The 19,009-nt window shown below is 42.2% G+C and overlaps 1 protein-coding gene across 4 annotated transcripts; it reads right to left on the bottom strand.

Moving 5' to 3' along the window:
• Positions 1-3,837: 3,837 nt before the first annotated feature.
• Serpinb8 (serpin family B member 8) lies at positions 3,838-18,245 on the bottom strand. Of its 4 annotated transcripts, XR_006848154.2 has the most exons (9): positions 18,090-18,245; positions 12,321-12,463; positions 11,990-12,166; positions 10,540-10,677; positions 8,704-8,821; positions 6,853-6,995; positions 5,697-5,849; positions 5,233-5,344; positions 4,229-4,365 (listed from the first exon to the last, which is right to left on the bottom strand). XR_006848154.2 is itself a non-coding variant. In XM_046428204.2 (8 exons), exons 3-8 carry the CDS (start codon positions 12,155-12,157, stop codon positions 3,961-3,963), a joined length of 1,125 nt encoding a protein of 374 aa, XP_046284160.1. In that variant the 5' UTR covers positions 12,158-12,166; positions 12,321-12,463; positions 18,090-18,245; the 3' UTR covers positions 3,838-3,960. The 4 variants fall into 4 exon arrangements, 3 of the variants coding, with proteins under 3 accessions (XP_046284160.1, XP_046284161.1, XP_058429839.1); XM_046428204.2 differs by lacking the exon at positions 5,233-5,344 and having other exon boundaries at positions 3,838-4,365; XM_046428205.2 differs by lacking the exons at positions 5,233-5,344; positions 18,090-18,245 and adding an exon at positions 17,315-17,450 and having other exon boundaries at positions 3,838-4,365.
• Between the last annotated feature and the right edge of the window lie 764 nt (positions 18,246-19,009).

Here is a 19,009-nt window from a genome sequence, read left to right as displayed (position 1 = left end):
ACCGAGGGAAGACCACACACTGCTCTGAAATCAGGAGCAGGACAAGGCTGTCTTCTCCTGCTACCTCTAACCAACAACCAGAAAGTCAAAAAAAATGAAAAATATTTATATGGTAAGGTGAGAAGAAAATTTTTCTTTTTTTTTTTTAGCAGATAGAGAATCTATAAAAACAGAAAACAAAACAAAACAAAAACTATTAGAACTGACTGATTTAAGCAAGTTTGCAGGAAATGAGATTGAAATACAAAAATCAATTACGGTTCTGCAAAATAGCAACAAATAATGAGAAACCAAAAATTTTAAAGTAATGCTATCATAGTTTAAAAGCCTAAAATATTTAGGAATAAACCTGACAAAAGTTGTGGAAGAACTGTTTACTGAAAACTACAAAATGATGCTGTTAAAGAAGTCTTTAAAATGGAGAAATATGCTTTGTTCATGGATTGAAAGATTCAATCTTGTTCATGTTAATCCAAATTAATATTCAGTATCCATATAATCTTAATCAAAATTCTAGCAAACTTTTGTACAAGTGGAAAAACTAATTCACAAATCCATAGGAGAACATAAAGCTAAAATAGCCAAAACAACTTTAAAATATAAGAATCACGTTGGAAGACTTACTTGAAATTTCAAAATTTATTATTGAGCTACAGTAATCAAGAGAGTGTGGTACTGGCATTAGGATTGACAAGTAGATCAATGGAATCCGATAAAGTACAAGAATAGAACTACATATATAAAATCAATTGATTTTTAACAAAGATGTAAAGGTGATTCAGTGGAAAAAGGATAGTCTTTTCAATATATTGAATTCATGCAAAAAGGTGAACTCAAAATGGATCCTAGGCCCAAATAAAAAAAAATGAATACTATTAACATTCCTCTAAGAAACATAAGAGGTAATTCTTATAAACTTGGGTTAGGCAAGATATGACAACAAAAGTTGTATGTATTTTTAAAAAATTAGCAAATTGTACTTGGTCAAAATTAAGAACAATTGCTTTTTAAACACACTGTTATCAAAAGGTAAGTTCAGGATGTAACCTGTGATCAAAACATTTTCAAAACATATTTTCTGACAAAGAATCTCATCTGTAACATGAGATTCCTCAAAATACATTAAGAAAACAAAAAGCTATAAAATATGGGTGGTAAATTTAAAAAGATTTCTTTTTTTAACTTCAAAACATTCACTGTTTATTTTTATATAAATGGATTATTCACAATAAAGTCTTCCATGGCACAAAGATTAGTTAATTCAATAAATGATGTAAACCAAACCAGATTTTCATATCCCAAATGATGGAGTTTGACACCTTTTTTACAATGTGTAAAACTTCACTCAAAATAGATAACAGATCTCAAATTAAGCACTAAAACCATACAGTTCTTATAAGAAAACATAGGTCCTGTGATCTTGCATTATTTAAAAAGATATTTCACCAAAGAATATACATGGATAGCAAATGACCACATGAAAAAATGCTGAGCATAATTAATTAGCCATTGGGAAAATGCACACTAAAGCCACAATGATATACTACCACATTCCTGAATCAGCACCATTGACCATACCCAGTGTTAGCGAGCTATAGGGCAACCAAAATCCCCATATACTTTTTTGAACATGTTAAACTATGCAGCCACTCTGGGATACAATTATCCAGTTTCTTGAAATGTTAAGCACACACCTTCCATACGGACTGAACATCCCATGTCTGTGTATCTATGCAAAGGAAAATACTGGAACATACAAAGTGAGTGCTCACAACCTGCAAGGGCCAAACTTTGGGAACAACCTAAATATCAAAATGTGAATGAATAAACAAAGTGTGGTATATCTATACAACAACATGTTACTCAACAACAAAAGGAACCAACTCCTGATTTATACAATGTGGAAGAATCTTAAAATAATTGTATTGAGCTATAGGACACATACAAAAAGGAGGAGGTAACGTATGGTTCCATGTAACTAAAATTCTAGAAAATGCAAATTAATCTAGAGGGGTAGAAAGCAGATCCGTGGCCACCTGAGGAGGTGGGTTCAGGAGGGAAAGGAGGGAGAGATTCCAAAGGCTCAAGAGGAAATTCGGGGGTGTGATAGATATGCTCATTATGTGAATTGTGGTGATGGTATCACAGGTGCATACATCAGAACTTACCAAAGTGCACCCAGTCAATATGCAAAGTTTATTTTGTGCCAGTTATACCTAAGAAAAGGTGTATTTTTAAATTAGACATTGAAATGAAATCAAAACACAGATACACACTTTCCAGTCCTGTGAATTAATTTTTAGCTTGATTCCTGAAATGAACCTGACTTGAGAATATTCCATCCTGGTGAGTTTTAAGTAAGAACTGTAATATAAATGGTTCATGTAACTGTGACTGTGAATCAGAAGTAGCCAGGAATAACCACTGTTAATAGTCCCACTCATAAAAATTAATAATAAGGCAGGCAGCAGTTAATGCTTAAGTGGTAACATCAGGAGGTGTAAATCAGCACAAATTTTTGGAGACCAATTTGGAAGTCTCAAAATGTACCCAATTTTTATCTTGACAGAACCATTCTTAGGAATGCTTCTTTGAAAATTAATTAAGGATGTGAGTAAATATTAAGGATATTCATAACAGTGCATATATAACATAAATAAGTCAAGCTACCCAAATTGTCTAAGTAAATTCATTTATAAAAATATAGCCATATAGCAGAATATTACACACATCAAATTGATGACATGGATAGAGTCTTATCTTGAGGAAGGCTCCTAATAAGAGTAGAAATAAGCTACAGAAATTATGATTAACTTGTGCAAAAATTATAAGGTTATATTTGTGCCAGGCACAGTAGTGAAGGGCTATAATTCCAGTTACTTGGGAGGCTGCTGCAGAAGATCGCAAGTTCAAGGCCAGCCTGGGAAGCTTAGTGAGATGCTACTTCAAAACAAAAAAGGTCTGAGTATGTAGCTCTGTGGTACAGCATCCCTGGGTTCAATCTTTAGTAACATACACACACACCCACGCACGTGCATGTGCACACACACAAAAATATTTGCCTTCATAGAATAGGGAACAATGTGTATCATTAACAACAGTGACTGCTGAGTAGTAGGACTTAAGTTTTTTGGTATGCTTCCCTGTAATTTCCAGAGTTGTCACAATACAAATTCTTTATGGTCAGAGGTTCCTTCTTGAACCGAAGTGGGTGGTTCATGTCTGAGCACGCACGATTCATCAAAGGTATGATGGCTTCTAAGAGTTGTCTGGTTTGAAGGTCCCTCTGACACTTGGATTATGAGTCCGAGGGAAGTGTAAGAGAACAACACAGGGCACTTTTAGGAGACGTGCCTCCCAGCCCAGTCCTGATGCTACTGCTGAGCCCCTGTACTCGTATCTGTGGCTTGTGCAAATAAGTGCCCAAAGAGCTGTTTCCATGAGTCCCTGTGAGACACTGTGTGACTCTGCTGGGGGACAGACACAATCTCAGCTGTTAGTGAGACTCTGAGAGGCTCCAGGGTTGACTCTGTAGGCGTCACCCATGGCTTTGTGTGTAGTGGGCCTGTGTCCTGGGGTCCCCTGGTTAGCCTGGCCGTGGTGGTGGGCAGAGTGGTGGTCACAGCAGGATGGAAGGGCACACCGAGGGCTGGATCACGAGTCCCCGAGATGCTCACAAACAGTGGACAAGGACATCAGGAGAGGGCAGAGACATCAAAAGTTACCCCAATCATGCAAATTAAGTGTTCCCAGCCCAATTTCACACACTGAGGCCTCCGTGATCCACCCTCTGCCCTCTGCACGGCACTGGTGACTTCCACAAAGATGTTTGCAAACTACCAGGTGCACACACGCTTTATTTCAGCATTCAAGCCACTGCACCAATGTGGCCAGGTGGAATTTTAACTCAGGCAGAGTAGGCAGAGGGGAAAGGAGGGCAGGTACAGAAATTGCGCCTTTTTACGGAGAAGAAAACCTGCCACAGAACAAGATGCTCTTGGTTTCATGGTGCTTGATAAAGAAAAGGAAGGGGTGGTCTGCACAGAATCTTGGTTCTATTCTCACACTCCGGGCATTTCTGACCACCGCGGTGGCTGCCGCTGCCTCGGTGCCTTCCTCGTTGACCTCCACAAAGCACTTGTGGGCAACCTTGGACACAGGTATGTTCTTCCTATTTGACATTCCAGAGAAGTCGGCCTTGGTTTCCTCAAATGCGTCAGTCATTCCTAAAGCGCGAAGGAAAGACTCCAAGTCATAGCTCTCCTCCAGCTTTAATCTGGGAAGGAAAACTTGAACTTTACTTTTTTTCATGTTTTCTGGATCTGTCCAGGCTCTGAACTTCTCATATGTAAGCGCTTCTTCCACCTGAAAAAGCAAAGGGTCAAATCTTAAACTCTAGAGGAACACAGCCTGTGGCCACCACCCACATATTACCCCTCTCCCCATGACATGGAGCTAAATGGTGAGTTCTTGCCCAACACTATCTTCAGATGTTTTTCTGGCTATAAAAATACTAAGCGTTCCCTCAAAATCCCATCTTTTCCCTGTCTTACGGATATAAGAGTTGAAGAGCTAGAAAACACCTTAGAGAAACAGGAAGTATTAATAGAAACAATCTTCACTAAATTCATTTTAAATATTAAAAAAAATTTTGACATTTTAGAAAAAACATGACCAATTAATTATATTCATATTCATATTCATATAATCAGTCAGCTTCAAATCCTCCAAGACTCATCACTGATTGTGTTGATCCATGAGGAAGGAGGGAAGGAAGGAGGAAGGACATTGGCTTCCATTTGCACCTCCCATTCCTTTACCAAATGGTGCCCAGCTGAGTGTCCCTTTCCAGGGACAGTGGTTCTGACTCTGGCTCTATTCCTAAGCTCTCCTAACTTTCTCCTTGGGGTGGCCATGACAGATCCATTCTTGACTAATGCCTATACCTTTCTGATTCCACAGAGAAGCTGAGGAAATCCAGTGGCCCCGTCCTCACTGTTCCTGTTCACTGGTATGCTGAACTGGATCTTATCAGCCAGGATGGAAATATTGACTCCATGGGACTCAGCAAACTAAAAACAAGGGCCACTCCCAGCTCTCAGGGAGATATTTTACCAACACACAATGGATCCTGCACCTCTTACCTTCCCAGTTTACTTCTCTTTTCCTGGACTGTTTCTGTTCTATCATGAGAAAATTCTTCTCTCCTCCTATCTAAGGTAAATCCCTCACCTGCACTTTAGACCCTTCCTATTCAGCATGTGGTCTGTTAATCAGTAGCATCTGCTCCACCTGGAACCTCGCAAGAACAGCAGTCTCAAAGCACAGTCCACTGGGTCAACATCTGCATTTGAACAAGATCCCCAGAATATGCCCATTAACATTTGAGAAACACTGCTCAGTCCAATCCCTACCCTTCTTCTAGGACTTTCGTCCAAGAGTTACTGAGTTCTCAGGGTTCCAATCCTGCCCTTTAGAATAAAGAATGCTATTGTAGCTTCATCAATACTCATCCACTCCTAGACATATACTCAAAAGAAATGAGTATACACATTCACCAAAAGACATGCATCTGTGTTCCCCAGCACCACTTGTAATAATCCATAACTGGAACTTCAAATGCCATCTGGCAGATGGACTTGAAGAAATGGACTCATCTGGAATCCACAGACACAGACTGGCTGCCCAGGGCTCACCGTGGCAAGGTCAGTGCTGTCATCAGGAAGCAGAATGATCATGCTCAGCTCCTCCTCTGCATAGGGCAGTTCCAGGACCTGGGTGTGCACGTCCTCCACGTACCCCAAATTAAATCTGGCTTGTTTAAACATCATCTGCACTGTTTTCTGCTCCTAGCAAAAACATGAAATTAAAAGTTAGATACTTAAAAATAAGCACAATTCATCAAAATAATATATATTTAACTCACAGAACTCTAGAGAAGTATAAGATAATTATTATTCCCATGCATTTATGCTGTTAGAAGTCAAATCTCCATTAGTGTATCTCAGTGTTGAGCAGAACAGGCTATTGTTCCCCCAAACAAGTATTATTACCAGGTGAGAGAGAACAGTTTGATGAATGCAGAAGGACATAAAAGAGTACATTATTTTTGGAAGAAATTGTGTTTGCTCTTTTGAGAAGTTCCATAGAGAAGCACTCCCATGGACCTTATAATTAAAAATTATTTCTCCAAGTTAAGAGGAGCATGAACTAATATTCAGCTATGGGGCTGAAGGATCTGGCTAGAAAAGATGAATAGGCCAAAGGGAATTATATTTTTACTCTAAAAGTTGCCCAGTTACATAATTTACTTTATGGCTTTAGTTTTCTTGGGGAGGGGAACTTGACAAGATGTATAAGGTCAGGCATTTTTAAAGCTTGCTTTAAATATATGCTTACTTTCATATCTTTGGGCAATATGCTGTTATCAGGAGGTCAATTTAATGAAGGTCAGATTCCTAGCTAACAAGTATTGACCTTAGCTATTACCATATTTAAAGGGAAAGGCAAAAAATTGTTTTCAAAGTTAACTTTAATATCAGCTGAGACTTTTTTCTTTTGTTCAGAACTGTATGGTCAAGAATTCCAAGGCAATAAATAGAGATCACTGCCACTGACATTGCAGAAAGGTATCATAAGTAAATATAGACAGTGTCAGTATGTATGTAAAAACAGAACTATCAATACAATTATTTTAGTTTTTCTCCCAGTCCAATTAAAGATATATGGGAGGGGGTATTAAATTCATTCTGAAATAGATTAAGAACCAAGATGGCATGACATAAATTATTCAGTTTTCCATTCATCATATGCTTTAAAGAAGTAGCAGTACATCAGAAAATATGTCCCTACCTGGTTGGTTTTAAAGGGCATCCCTCTTGTGTGCTTCCTGTCAAATTGCTCATTCCACTTTCCCTTGAAGTACATGGCATTCACAAGGACCAACTTAGTCAGTGAATCGACTGTCCCAGGACCCAGCAACTCTGAAATCTTGCCTGTGAAGAATACAAGAAAAGTTTCTAGTGATTTTGGGGATCATACACACTCTTCTTCAACCCCTGGACATACGAAGCCCAGGGCTGGTGAGGAGCCAGGCCAGGTCTGTCTTTCACACCCAGTGCAGCAGTTATCCCTAAAGAACCATCTTGACGTGTGTATGTGTAACTTTGGTTTTTACCCTCAGTTTCTAGATACAGAAATTCAGGATCAGAGCATGTGCCCTGTTTTGTGCCAAGTTCACACTGGTGGCCAGTGGGTGAGCTGAGAAAATAACTGGAGTTTTCATTTTCACTGTGGGCTCTTGACTGACCCTAGCATGGTAATATCTCAGCATCATTATTGACATAATGCATCATTACTGCCATCCTGGGCAGGATACGTCTTTGTCCTGTGCATCATAGAATGTTGAACCGGCAGTATTTTCAGCGATTGTGACAACTGAAAATGTCTTAACCATCTCATCTCCTGGAGCGAGAACCACCCCTGGCTGAGAACCACTGCTCTGAGCCAACCTTCAAATCTCCCAGAGGATGGGGAATATACACCTGTGGGTGGTAGAGGTCAGGCCATCTCAGAGGAGTGAATGGGACAGAGGAACTGGGGGATGGAATAGAGGGAGCCAAGTTGAGTTGTCCCAATAACAGAGGGGATCCACCAGCCCCTCCAGCAAGTTGATGGAGAAAATCTATCAAGCAAATACCAAATAAAAGTTAATAATAATAATTTTTGTAAACAATAGACATCATGGATAAAATGAATAACTTCAAAAATGAAAAGAAAGTAGCTATAGGTTAGAAGTTATATTTGCCTAATAGGATTACTTCAAAATCTATAAGGTAAAACTTCATAGACTTACAGAAAAAAATTGAAAAGTACACAATCATAGTTGGAGATTTTAACCTGCCCCAAAGATGCCAAAATTAAGAGTGACACAATCAAAAAGCTGTAAACTAAAAGTGGTACATTCATCCTGAAAACATTGATAAAAGTGATTGTTTATAAAACTGCTTAGGCTAAATGTCAAGTCTCAACAATTTCAAAGAATTAATAAAATACAGCCTACCTATTCTGGATATGGGACTTTTCTTGTTTTCCATAACAATTTTTACTTCCATACCTCTGTTCTTTTAAGAAATTCCTATTCATTATTGTCCATTTTTATTCAAGTTAAATGATGTGTCACTTAAGGAAGGGGACAAATTCATAGTTATTTGTTATTATAATAAAGTATAATTGGGTATAATTGTATGTGTTATATATTATTATTCAGTTTAATAAACTATATAAGTGTATATTTTAAGGAAAAAAAAAAAACTAGTTCAGGTACCACAGGGAGGTCATGTGACACCGGGAACTGATGTCTCTAGGCTGCAATCTAACTGAATATCATCTGCATCAGCTCCTGGCCAGGGTCTCCCTGGGAGAAGATAAGCAGCCCCCAAAGAAGCATTTATTGGGGATTTTCCAGCACAATGTGGAGCATGGAGTCTGAAATCCCAACATGAAGTTTATTTCACTTTGTTAACCCTAATTTGTAATGTGGTAAGCCCAAGAGAAACAACAGAAATGCATCATTGGCCTGAAAACCCAGAAAGCACACAAAGAAGCCTCTAGTAACTGGGTCATGGCGGTAGCACCCTGGAGGTTCCGTCCCGCCTCCCCTGGCACGGTACCTCCAGGTCCACCTACATTAAAGCCTCCTACCTTCAGTCTTCTCTGACACCCAGTCATTGATGTGCTTCCTGCATTCTTCAGTATCTTGAGCAAAGGACAGCTCCTCCAGCTCTGCCTGATAGAACTTCTGACAGGATTCCTTGAAGGTCTACAAACACACAATGTTGAGTTTGACCTGATTCAACAACGGTGCCCACAACTGTGAAAGAAATTTCTTTTCCCTCTTAACGTGTTTGTATCATACATGCTTCCAGAGGTCATGCTGTATTTTAAGATGTGTTCATGAAATTACCATAAATGTGTGGACCACCTACTCTGTGCCTAGCTTTCTGCTAGGTGTTGGACACCAGGTGGAGACTTGGTGTCTGATGAGATGGCCCACTGCCTGATAAGAGAGAGTCCAAACACAGATATTTATAAGATGTGAAGACTGTCACCACCCTTGCACCAAACAGCCCAGGAACATCCCTGTCAAATACTCTGCATTGACTTTGATTTTCTGTTTAACCCAGTAGGCAGTCCAACTCTACATTTCCACATTGCCAGTACCAACCAGTGTTTGAAATATTTGTTGAATGATTGACAGGAACTAAGTTGTCAAGAAATCAGATCTACAATTGGACAAATAATGAAAAAGCATTTTAGATCTAGGACATTATGGTTGATTGGGAGAATATGGAGCAAGGAAAGTCCTCTGGGAGAGGAGTGTGCTAGTTTTGGATTAGTGTGTGTGCACATGAGCAAGTGAGTGTGAATATGTGCATGCATGTGTGTACATAAACGTGTGTGCATGTGACTGTGTCTGTATGTTTGTGCATTTCAGGGAATTGAAACATAAGCTGGAGTCAAATCAGGAAAGGCTTGTATCTAGTACATTAAATCCCAGATCACTCTCCCGACAAATATCTGTTTTTAGATATAGCATCTAGCTCCCATCTTCTAAGCATCGCAAATATTTTAGGAGCCAAGCAATTGAAAAAGGTGAACACTGGTTCCCTACGTCCCCAATATTCAAAGACCATACGGATGTTCAAAAATAAATGATGGTTCACCAAAAGATTTCTGAGATCCAGAATCACCTCCAGTGATAGGTGAGTCCAGAGCAGACAACTTCTGCATGACACCATCAGATGGCAGCCAGGACCAAGGTATATCTGAATGTTGGATAAGAATCCTTGGAGCTCTGTGCCAATCAGATGGCCACACTTGCCCTGATTGTTCATTAATCTCAAGGCAGCCTCACTTTGCATATTCTGTGGCATAATTTTTTGGAGCTCACTTATTGTGTTATGTCGGGCTCAGAGTAGACCAGGGAACTCTGGAATTAAATGCTGAAGTGTGAATAGATTTTCACTTTAGAAAGAAAGTAGATTTATGAGACAATCAAAAGGGCCTGGAAAGACTTGCAAGGCCAGTCAGGAGGAGTGGATGGTAACATGAAAGATACAATAAATCCAAACCTAAGCATCGCCAGTGGTGATTGAGAAGGGAGCCAGTTTAAGAGACCTTGAGAGGCCACCTCAGCAGAAATCAGCTCAATGAACATAGGTGGAACTCACTGCAGAGGAGCTTTGTCCAGCACATGATGCTGTCTCTCAGAGATGGGGAAGGGGGAGAAAACATCTGGGTGTAGGAGGATGGAAGTACTGACTCTGGCTTCAAGGAGAGATATATCAGAACTAATTTAAAAAGACATAATCCAGAAGCATTGTGGATTATGCATAGTGGCATAAAGTAAAATTCAGAATTATAACTGCAGACATGTAATTCTAAGCACACTTTTAAGGTGTTAGAGTTCTTCATTCTCTGGTCTTCTGTAGTTTCTTATTTTCAGCTTGCTTTCATCAATGTGTGAATACTACTTACCGAAAGAAAATCACACGTTTTTTCTCCAAAGAGTCGGCTGGCAGTTCTGAGCACATACTGAGTGTCAGGTTTGTTGACATGAGTGAGAAGTGACTGGAAACCTTGGTGAACATCTCCATCTCTGTTCAAACAGAGAGCCTGGGAGTAGAAAGGAAGTATATTTAACATGGTATATAGTATACCAAGTATATACTGCCCCAAAGAGATATTTCCAAGCAGAATTCTGGACTGAACGTCTTACAGGTCTCTTTCTTAATTGCTTTAATTGTGCAGGGGCTTCAACTTGGCACTATTGACATTTGGAGCCTGATAACTCTTGGTAGTAGCTACCCCTGTGCTTTGTAGCATGTTTTGCAACATTTCTGGCTTCCGACCACTAGAGGGCGGTAGCATCTCTACACTAAGAAAACTAAAACTCTTCAGACCTCACCAAGTGTCCCTAGGGAGGCAAAATCCCGACCTGGGTGAGAGCCACTGGTATAGCAGATTTATCCATGCCAGGAAAGAAGCATGCATTAACCCAGGAAGGAGGTAGAACATAAAAAATAAGTAGCTGGGGTGAATCTAATATGACCCAGCGATTGCAAAATAAGAGTACAAATAAAAACAAAAAATGTTTCCTCTGCAATTTTACAGAAGTTCTCCAGATCAGATTGATTTACAAGTCAAGTCACAGTGATAAGCAAGGGTTTTCCTGTATCTCCCAGTCACCTCAGTTCAGAGCCTCCCTCAGAGAGTTGAAACAACCACTGTTGGATCTCAGCTGGGATCTCAACTGCAAGAGACTGTCATACACCTCTGATGTGAGTGGCAAAGGGACATCCATGTGACAATTTTCTGGAATGTTTTCACCACATGGTGGGAAAATGTCCCTTAAGTATTAGCCACCACCTTGTTTATGGATTAGGGTGTCCATACCATTTAGGGTCAATCAGATTATGCCTTCCTTCTAAATAACCCCAAAAGATCTAAATCCATATTTATGTTACATTTTTCTTCTGCTCTGCATAAGCATACACTACAAATAATCCATTTAATAAGAAGCCCATTTATACAGCTGTACTTCTATTTAAAACATAATGTTATCAAAAGTTTTAAATATAACAAGGTTGAATTTTTTTCCTTTGTGAGACACAGTTATAGTTAACCTTATTTATCAAAGATGTGATTTCACTAGAATATTTGATCGCTTTATTTGAAGAAAATAACTTTATAGCTTGATTTCTCCCATAAACATCAGAAGACAAGACCCATCCTACTCCATTCAGTTTTCTCCCCTGTCTGCCCCAGTAGGTATAGCCCCAGGACCCTCCCCCTGCCTACTGGCTACCCTGGCTTCCACCAGCTGGAGTGAGAGTAAGAAAGATCAGTTGTATGAGGGGGAAAAAAAAAAAAAGAACCCTGTCTTCCTTGTCTTGTTATTTTGCTTTTTTCCAGCAGGCATGCATACCTGGGACATCTGGACTGAGGTGTTTCCTTTTGCCCCCAGGTAGACCATGCCCAGGGCAGAGGAGATGCTCAGAGGGGAGAAGAATACGTTCCGTGATTTGTCCTTTTCACCCAACATTTTGAGTAAGGTGATGGCAAAAGTGCCATTTGCTTCACTGATATCATCCATCCGGAAGGTCTGGACCAAATGCAGAACAGAGGCACATCAATCAAGCCCTCCTGGAGCCACACCCTCATCAGTACCCATCTGTGGACACTAGGCATGCCAGGTGAGCAACTGCATCCCCAGGACCCCTGCTCCCCATCTTCAGTCCATGACTACCTCCTCTTACCTGGCAGTAGGGACTTTGCAAATGTGATTAAATTAAGGGTTCTGGATGTGGAGATTATCCTGGATCATCCAGGTGACTTTAGTGGAATTGGAGGGCTTTCATAAGATGAAGGAGTCAGGAGGATCAGCGTCGGAGAATGAGACCTGAGGACAGAAGCAGAAGTCAGATGGATGCAAGTCCAGTGAGCAAGGAATTTGGCTGCCTCCAGAAGACAGAAAAGGAAGAGAACAGATATCCCTGGGGCCTCCAGGAGGAAGGAGGGAGGGAGAAAAGAGGGAAGGAAGAAGGAAATCAGGAAGGATAGAAGGCACAAACAGTTCTGGGTACCATTTTGAATTTATGACCCTTAGAACGATAAGACAATAAATTCATGGTGTTGCGGCCACTTTGTAGGAAGGTGTCACAGTGCCAATAGAAGACTAAGACATTGTGGGGGTCTTGGTTTTAGTTTCTTTCCACAAAATATCCAATAGAGAGTGGCCCAATCTCACTGATACCATTCTTGAAAATCGGGGCCGGGACACCCTCCAAAATCTGCTTAGTCCCTCGTCCCTCAGTGTGACCATGGCCAGCAGGATCCTTGCCAGGCACTGTTCTCGGTGCTTCCCGTGGATCATCTTGCTGAGCCTACATTTTGATTCCAGGGCCTGCACCCTTCATCATTACACAAAGCCCCCACATTACTGCTACTTCTCTTTCAGCTTGTGGTCTCCAGCATAAAGTACGCAGAATCTTCTAAGAATCAAATAACTCCTAGTGAATAAAAACTGCATTCCTGTCATCATGTCTTGTGGAAATGGCTAGATATATTTCACCAAGTTTGGAGGGTGTGTTTGGGATAGTTGGACCTATAAAAATGGGAAGATAAAAAATCTACTTCGAATCTGGGTGGTTTCAGAAAGATGCACTATTTTCCACAAGAGCTTCTGAAACTGGGCAGAGCAAGCTACAGAAAGAGCTCAATTGAAATATAATCTTATACAGTATGAAAATGTTTTATTATAATACAATATCATATGTAATATAGAGATTTTTACACATACACACACAAAATATGAAGCCCAAATCTCAAGTCGTTGTGCAAACACTGTGCATTAGATGCACTTATTTGGGATCTGTCTTGCCCAAGGTGACTAAACAGTAATTAGGCTAAACTTGATTAAATAAACACACTAGCCAGGTCTCTTCCTGCCTCAATCCTGACATTCCTTTAGACAATCTGTAATTGTGCATCTTATTTATCAGGGACAGGGGGGTCCATTACTTTGAAATGCAACCATCAGTGAGGGCAGGGCTGCTAGCAGCCATATTCTGTGGAAGGCAGGAGCCTAACTTATTCAGGCACATTACTGCAAAGGATAAAAATTCACTATTGGTTATTATTAATTATTACAACTTCAGAAAATTATTGTGTCCTGCACTAATTCATTATTAATTTCTATTAAACCTTATTGAAACCCAGTCTATTCCATAAGATATTCAAGTTCATCCACTTGTCTCATTTCTCCTGAACTTCCTTCTTGTTATAATTAAGGAGAGTTTGGAAAATAAAAGAACAAATCATGGCCCATGATCTCATGACTCTACAAGCACTTTTCTTCTGTTATATTATCCGTTTTTTTTTCATAAGCATGCACATTTTTAATTCAAAAAAAATAAAGTCAAACAAGAAAAATGAGTCCCAGTTTAGAAGGTTAGGCAAATAAGCAAAATGGAAAGTACTGGAAGTTCCATCTAGAGATCCAAATCATCACACGTGTTCATGTCTACAAACAGATCGGTCACCTTGTGATGTGTCTCATTCCAGTTCCTGTTGGACCACGAGGTCCCTTGTATGGGTAGCTTTGAAATCTTACTCTATTGGGGCAGATCTTGTGGGTCTCAGAGACACAGAAAAAGGGGAGCTAGGTGGGTGGTCCTGGGGGAAGGAGAGGAAGAACTAGGCAACAGAGCATCTCTATGGAAGCATCTTTAAAGTGTCTCCTAAAGTATTTTTTTTTTAGAGAGAGAGAGAGAATTTTAATATTTATTTTTTAGTTTTCGGCGGACACAACATCTTTGTATGTGGTGCTGAGGATCGAACCCTGGCCACACGCATGCCAGGCGAGCGCGCTACCACTTGAGCCACATCCCCAGCCCTCCTAAAGTATTTTTAAGAAGGGTGTCTCTGAATTTTTTGAAGTGTGGTTGTAGTTTAGAAAGTGTAAAGGCAACACTCTAATTAAACAACCCAAACCAGTACAGATTCTCCAAAATCTGAAATAAATGGGTGAAAATGTCAACCAAGAAACGACAGAGTGGCATACTCTGTATAACAGTGCTCTGTACTTAGTAGGCCATTTACTTGAGAAAAAAAAGTCACAGTTCCTCACTGTCCCCCTATCATAAAACCTCCCCAGAACTTACACTGAGGGTTGCAGATGTTGGGAGGCTGGTGTCTGCCACCGTGGGCCACCCCCTAGCAAAGCAGCATCCAGCCTGATTCAGGCCACCTCCAGCCCTACACAGACAGCCTCAGTTACACTGGATGATGCTTCAGAAACAAGGAAACAGAAAGCAATATTCACACCATATAAAATGTGCCCACCAGACACTGGCATCCAACAAATGAAAATAAAGAAAGAATTAGGTAAACTGGATATGACAGTCAGAAATAAATTTGGATTTGATCCTACCTTAGCATGAGAGCTTTGGACTCCAGGTGAGGCAGTCATGATTTTAGGGTGGTGACTGTGTGTGCATGCATGTGTGTGTGTGTGTGTGTGTGTGTGAGAGAGAGAGAGAGAGAGAGAGAGAGAGAGAGAGAGATTATCTTGTCAAACAGGAAAAGGAAGCGAATTAAACTATTGCATCAACCTCGTTTACATTTTAATTGCTCCTAATTGTAAATTCCTACTTCTGGTTTCTTCCGTCTTTCCTCTTCCTTCATCTCAATTTCTCACCTCCATCCCTTCTTAACATTCAGGTGCTGGTCAGTAGTGTAGCATTTCCTATCCATATCTACCCCATACAGCTACACACATACTGGCTCACCCCCACACAGGTGCATGATCCTGCTCATGCCAACAGGCAGGCAGGTGCAGAGACCAGCCCACAGAATCACTTCCCTCCTCTTCTTCTGGGGCTCAATCTCATCTGTACATTAAAGTTTTTGAAAAGGTTGAAAACTGAAACAAAACAGACCTTGTCCAATACATCTAAAAAGGAATTAATTTCAATGTAATGCTAAACAATAGTATTAGGTTCAAGTGCTACAATTAGATTGTCACAAAAACACAGCAAGGAAAAGTTTTGATTTCCAGCCAATAAAATACATTGATATTAAGCTAGTGTTCCTTTCATAGCTGAAAACAAGAACAATTACATACTATCTATAGGACTCACAGGAAAAATGACAGTAGACCTCAGAAACAAGCCTTCTGCTTCCAAGTATGTGACATGGTTGTCCTCCTGAGACCCTTGAACACTTCAAATTCTGCTTTCCAAAACCCCTCCCCCTCCACACATCCCACAGTGCATGTATTCAAAGAGCACTTCAATAGAACCATCCCCACATTCTTAGGGAGAAGAAAATGAAGCATAATTGTAATAATCACTGACCAGGAGGAGACACACATACTGAAATGCATGCCTGTAAGTTGTCCAGGTGCTCTATAACTGGAAACTTTCAAAGTGCTATGGAATCCCCCCCAAAAAGTGAGACAAGTTCTCCATAGAAGCCTGGGAATACTTTGCAGAGAAGCTGCTCTGAAAGTTTGGACAGGTGTTTTGTAGGCAGTGTAAAGGGGGAATGTCTCTCTCAGGATTGGCAGGTGTGAAGAATGTAGCAGGAAGAGCATGGTAGTGCGGGGGCCCAAGGAGTGGATCTGCTGGAGGGGGGGAGGCAAAATGGGTCCCATGTGCTAGCCTTAGAGTCTGGACTGGGGCTAGGGTCTGGACAGCCACAGGTGGTTTTTAAATAAATATCTTAAGGAGTAGGTTGGGCTTTTAGAAAAATGACATGGCTCACTATTTGGTGAGGAAAAGGGCTGGGGAATGTGCTGGAAGACCACTACCACGGACTAGTGACTCCTGTGTGGAGGAAACACCTGTGCTGGAGAAGAGGGAGAGGGAAGGGCCCGCAGAGGACTGCCCACACAGGCAGGAGGAGCAGGAGGCCAGGATCATTCTGAGCGCACCCTCCAAATTCATAAGAAGCTTATATGAGGAGACACACTGGAATGGGGAAGGTCATACATTCCACTGGAGAGGCGGGGAGCATACCATACCAAGGGGACCTCTAACGAGGACAGCCAGGGATGTTTGGACATATAGGTAGGCCACTCGGTGAGTACAAGCTCTGGCACAAGAAGCTGGGAGTCATCAACATCCTGATTCCAGGACAGTCTATGAGAATGGATGAAACGACTCAGAACAGTGGTTAGTGGAGATGCCCGAAGACAAATTCACTTAATTAATGGGGGGGGTTCCCCTATATTTAAAGGTAGTAAAAGGAAGAAAAAAGAGACTATGACCCAGAAATCAGGGATGTACTGGGAGAACCGGGAGGTGTGTCTGTGGGAGGTCCATAATACACAGCATCATTACACACAGTGGGAAACCACCGGGAAGTTACAGGGGAGGAGAAAGCAGCCCTTGGTGAGGGGGTCAGCAGTGCCCTCCGCACAGGAGCACAGAGCTAAAGGCTGAAGAGGGGTACCTGGGGAGTGAGGAACTAATTTAAGTAACTAAAGGGCTTCTGTGGCTACAACCTAAGGGGGAGGTCGGTGAAGAAGGATTTGGTGGCCCGCCAGGTGGGGGGTGGGGGATACCAGGGACGTAACTCAGGGTAGAGCGCTCGCCTAGTGTGCTGGTCCGCAAGAGGCACGAGTTCAGACCCGGGTACCGCAGGTGGAGGGGACGGTGCAGTTTAAGTTGAAGGGAAGGGATCAAGGAGGAAAATGAAAGACGAAGGGAGGGAGGAAAGGAAGCAAGGAAGGGAAGGTACAGTCTACCAGCTGCTGCCGCAGGAGCCCGGCGTTTGTGCTGGAGGTAGCTCAGACCCCGCACTTCCCTAGAACTTGCCCCAAGGCGCCACAAAATTCCCGGGAAGCTCCGAGTCGCAGACTAGGGTTCCGACTGCACCCGCGGCTCCTCCCAGTCCTGCTCCCCAAGTCCCGCCCACCAACCCCAAGCCCCAACCCCACTGGCTGCTTTCCCTGCCACTCCCCACCGCTGGCAAATCGCAGAGCAGCGGCGTCAGGAGAGGGTGGGGACACGACAGTGGGGAAACAAGCAGGTGACCCCGCGCGGGTCTGCGCTCCCGCCCACGTCCCAGGATCTCGGCCTCTGTCCAGGCTCTGGTTAGAGGTTCCAGGATCTCGGCCTCCGTCCAGGCTCTGGTTAGAGGTTCCAGGATCTCGGCCTCCGTCCAGGCTCTGGTTAGAGGTTCCAGGATCTCGGCCTCCGACCTGGCTCTGGTTAGAGGTTCCAGGATCTCGGCCTACGTCCAGGCTCTGGTTAGAGGTTCCAGGATCTCGGCCTCCGTCCAGGCTCTGGTTAGAGCCCGGGCAGCGCGGACATCGGGGTGCGACCCCAGGCGCGCTGGTGCCTGGCTGATCCCCGCTGCCCCACAGCCCCGCTGCCCGGTTCCCTCCCGCCGACGTCTCCTAGTGCTCTCCTCTTTCTCCGCCCTGGTCTTCCTCCCTCCACACCACTCCCACGCTCCACGGGGCTCTAGGGCAGAAGGGCTGGGGAAGCCCGAGGACCCCAATGCCTCCCCAGCGGTACCTGCGAGATTCTTGCTGTCGCTGCAGCTGCTGCGTCTACTGTTTCTGCTTTGTGGATGCTCCTCCGCCTGATCGGGCAAGGCTTCCGGGCCCGTGACTCACAACAGATTGCACGTTGCTCAGGCCTGTGCTATCTCTGCCTCGGAAAGCCCCGTGCGGGACCCTGGGAGGAGCCTGCCCCATGGGTTCCTGGGTTCCAGGCCTCGCCGGTGGCTTAGGGCGGTGTGGGGGCGCCTGGTTCTGGGAGAGTGGTCGTGGAAGGCTTCTTCCAGCAGGGGATAGGTTTGTTTTTCTGGGTTAGTACGTGCAGTATTTGTGCTTAGTGTGCCAATGGAAGAGCAATTTCAAAGTTGGAACTTAACTTAAAAACAAGGGGAGGGGGGATAGTAGAGGATAGGAAAGGTAGCAGAACATGACAGTCACTAGTATGGCAATATGTAAATCAATGGATGTGTAATTGATGTGATTCTGCAATCTGTATATGGGCTAAAAATGGGAGTTCATAACCCACTTGAAGCAAAGTGTGAAAGATGATATATCAAGAACTATGTAATGTTTTGAACAACCAACAATAAAAAAAAAAAACAAGGAGTTCAATTTGCTAGTCAGTGGATTCCAAACTGTTTGGGCCAGAAACCTATCAACACAATGTTTGACACATCCCTGGTGGTTCTTCATTTAAATGTGATGATGTGCTTACATTACATTAGTACAAACACTATAAAACACATACACAAAAATTTAAAGTAATGAGAAAAAAAATTATATTTTTGTATCACAAAAATTATTTTTAAAATTTTATGAGAGCAATGTGATTAAATATGTATGTGCCTTTTGTTAACCTAGTTTAATGCTTTGAAATACAGTAATTGGCAGATCTGCTATTAAGTTCAGCTTATTTCTAAATTTGGATTGGTAACC

This window comes from Marmota monax, unplaced genomic scaffold (assembly GCF_021218885.2).
Source record: "Marmota monax isolate L192 unplaced genomic scaffold, Marmota_monax_Labrador192_F-V1.1 WCK01_AAM20220418_F8-fsc00201, whole genome shotgun sequence".
Classification (NCBI taxonomy): Eukaryota; Metazoa; Chordata; class Mammalia; order Rodentia; family Sciuridae; genus Marmota; species Marmota monax.
Note: the sequence above shows the minus strand (reverse complement) of the source record. Positions and strands in the feature narration are given on the sequence as shown.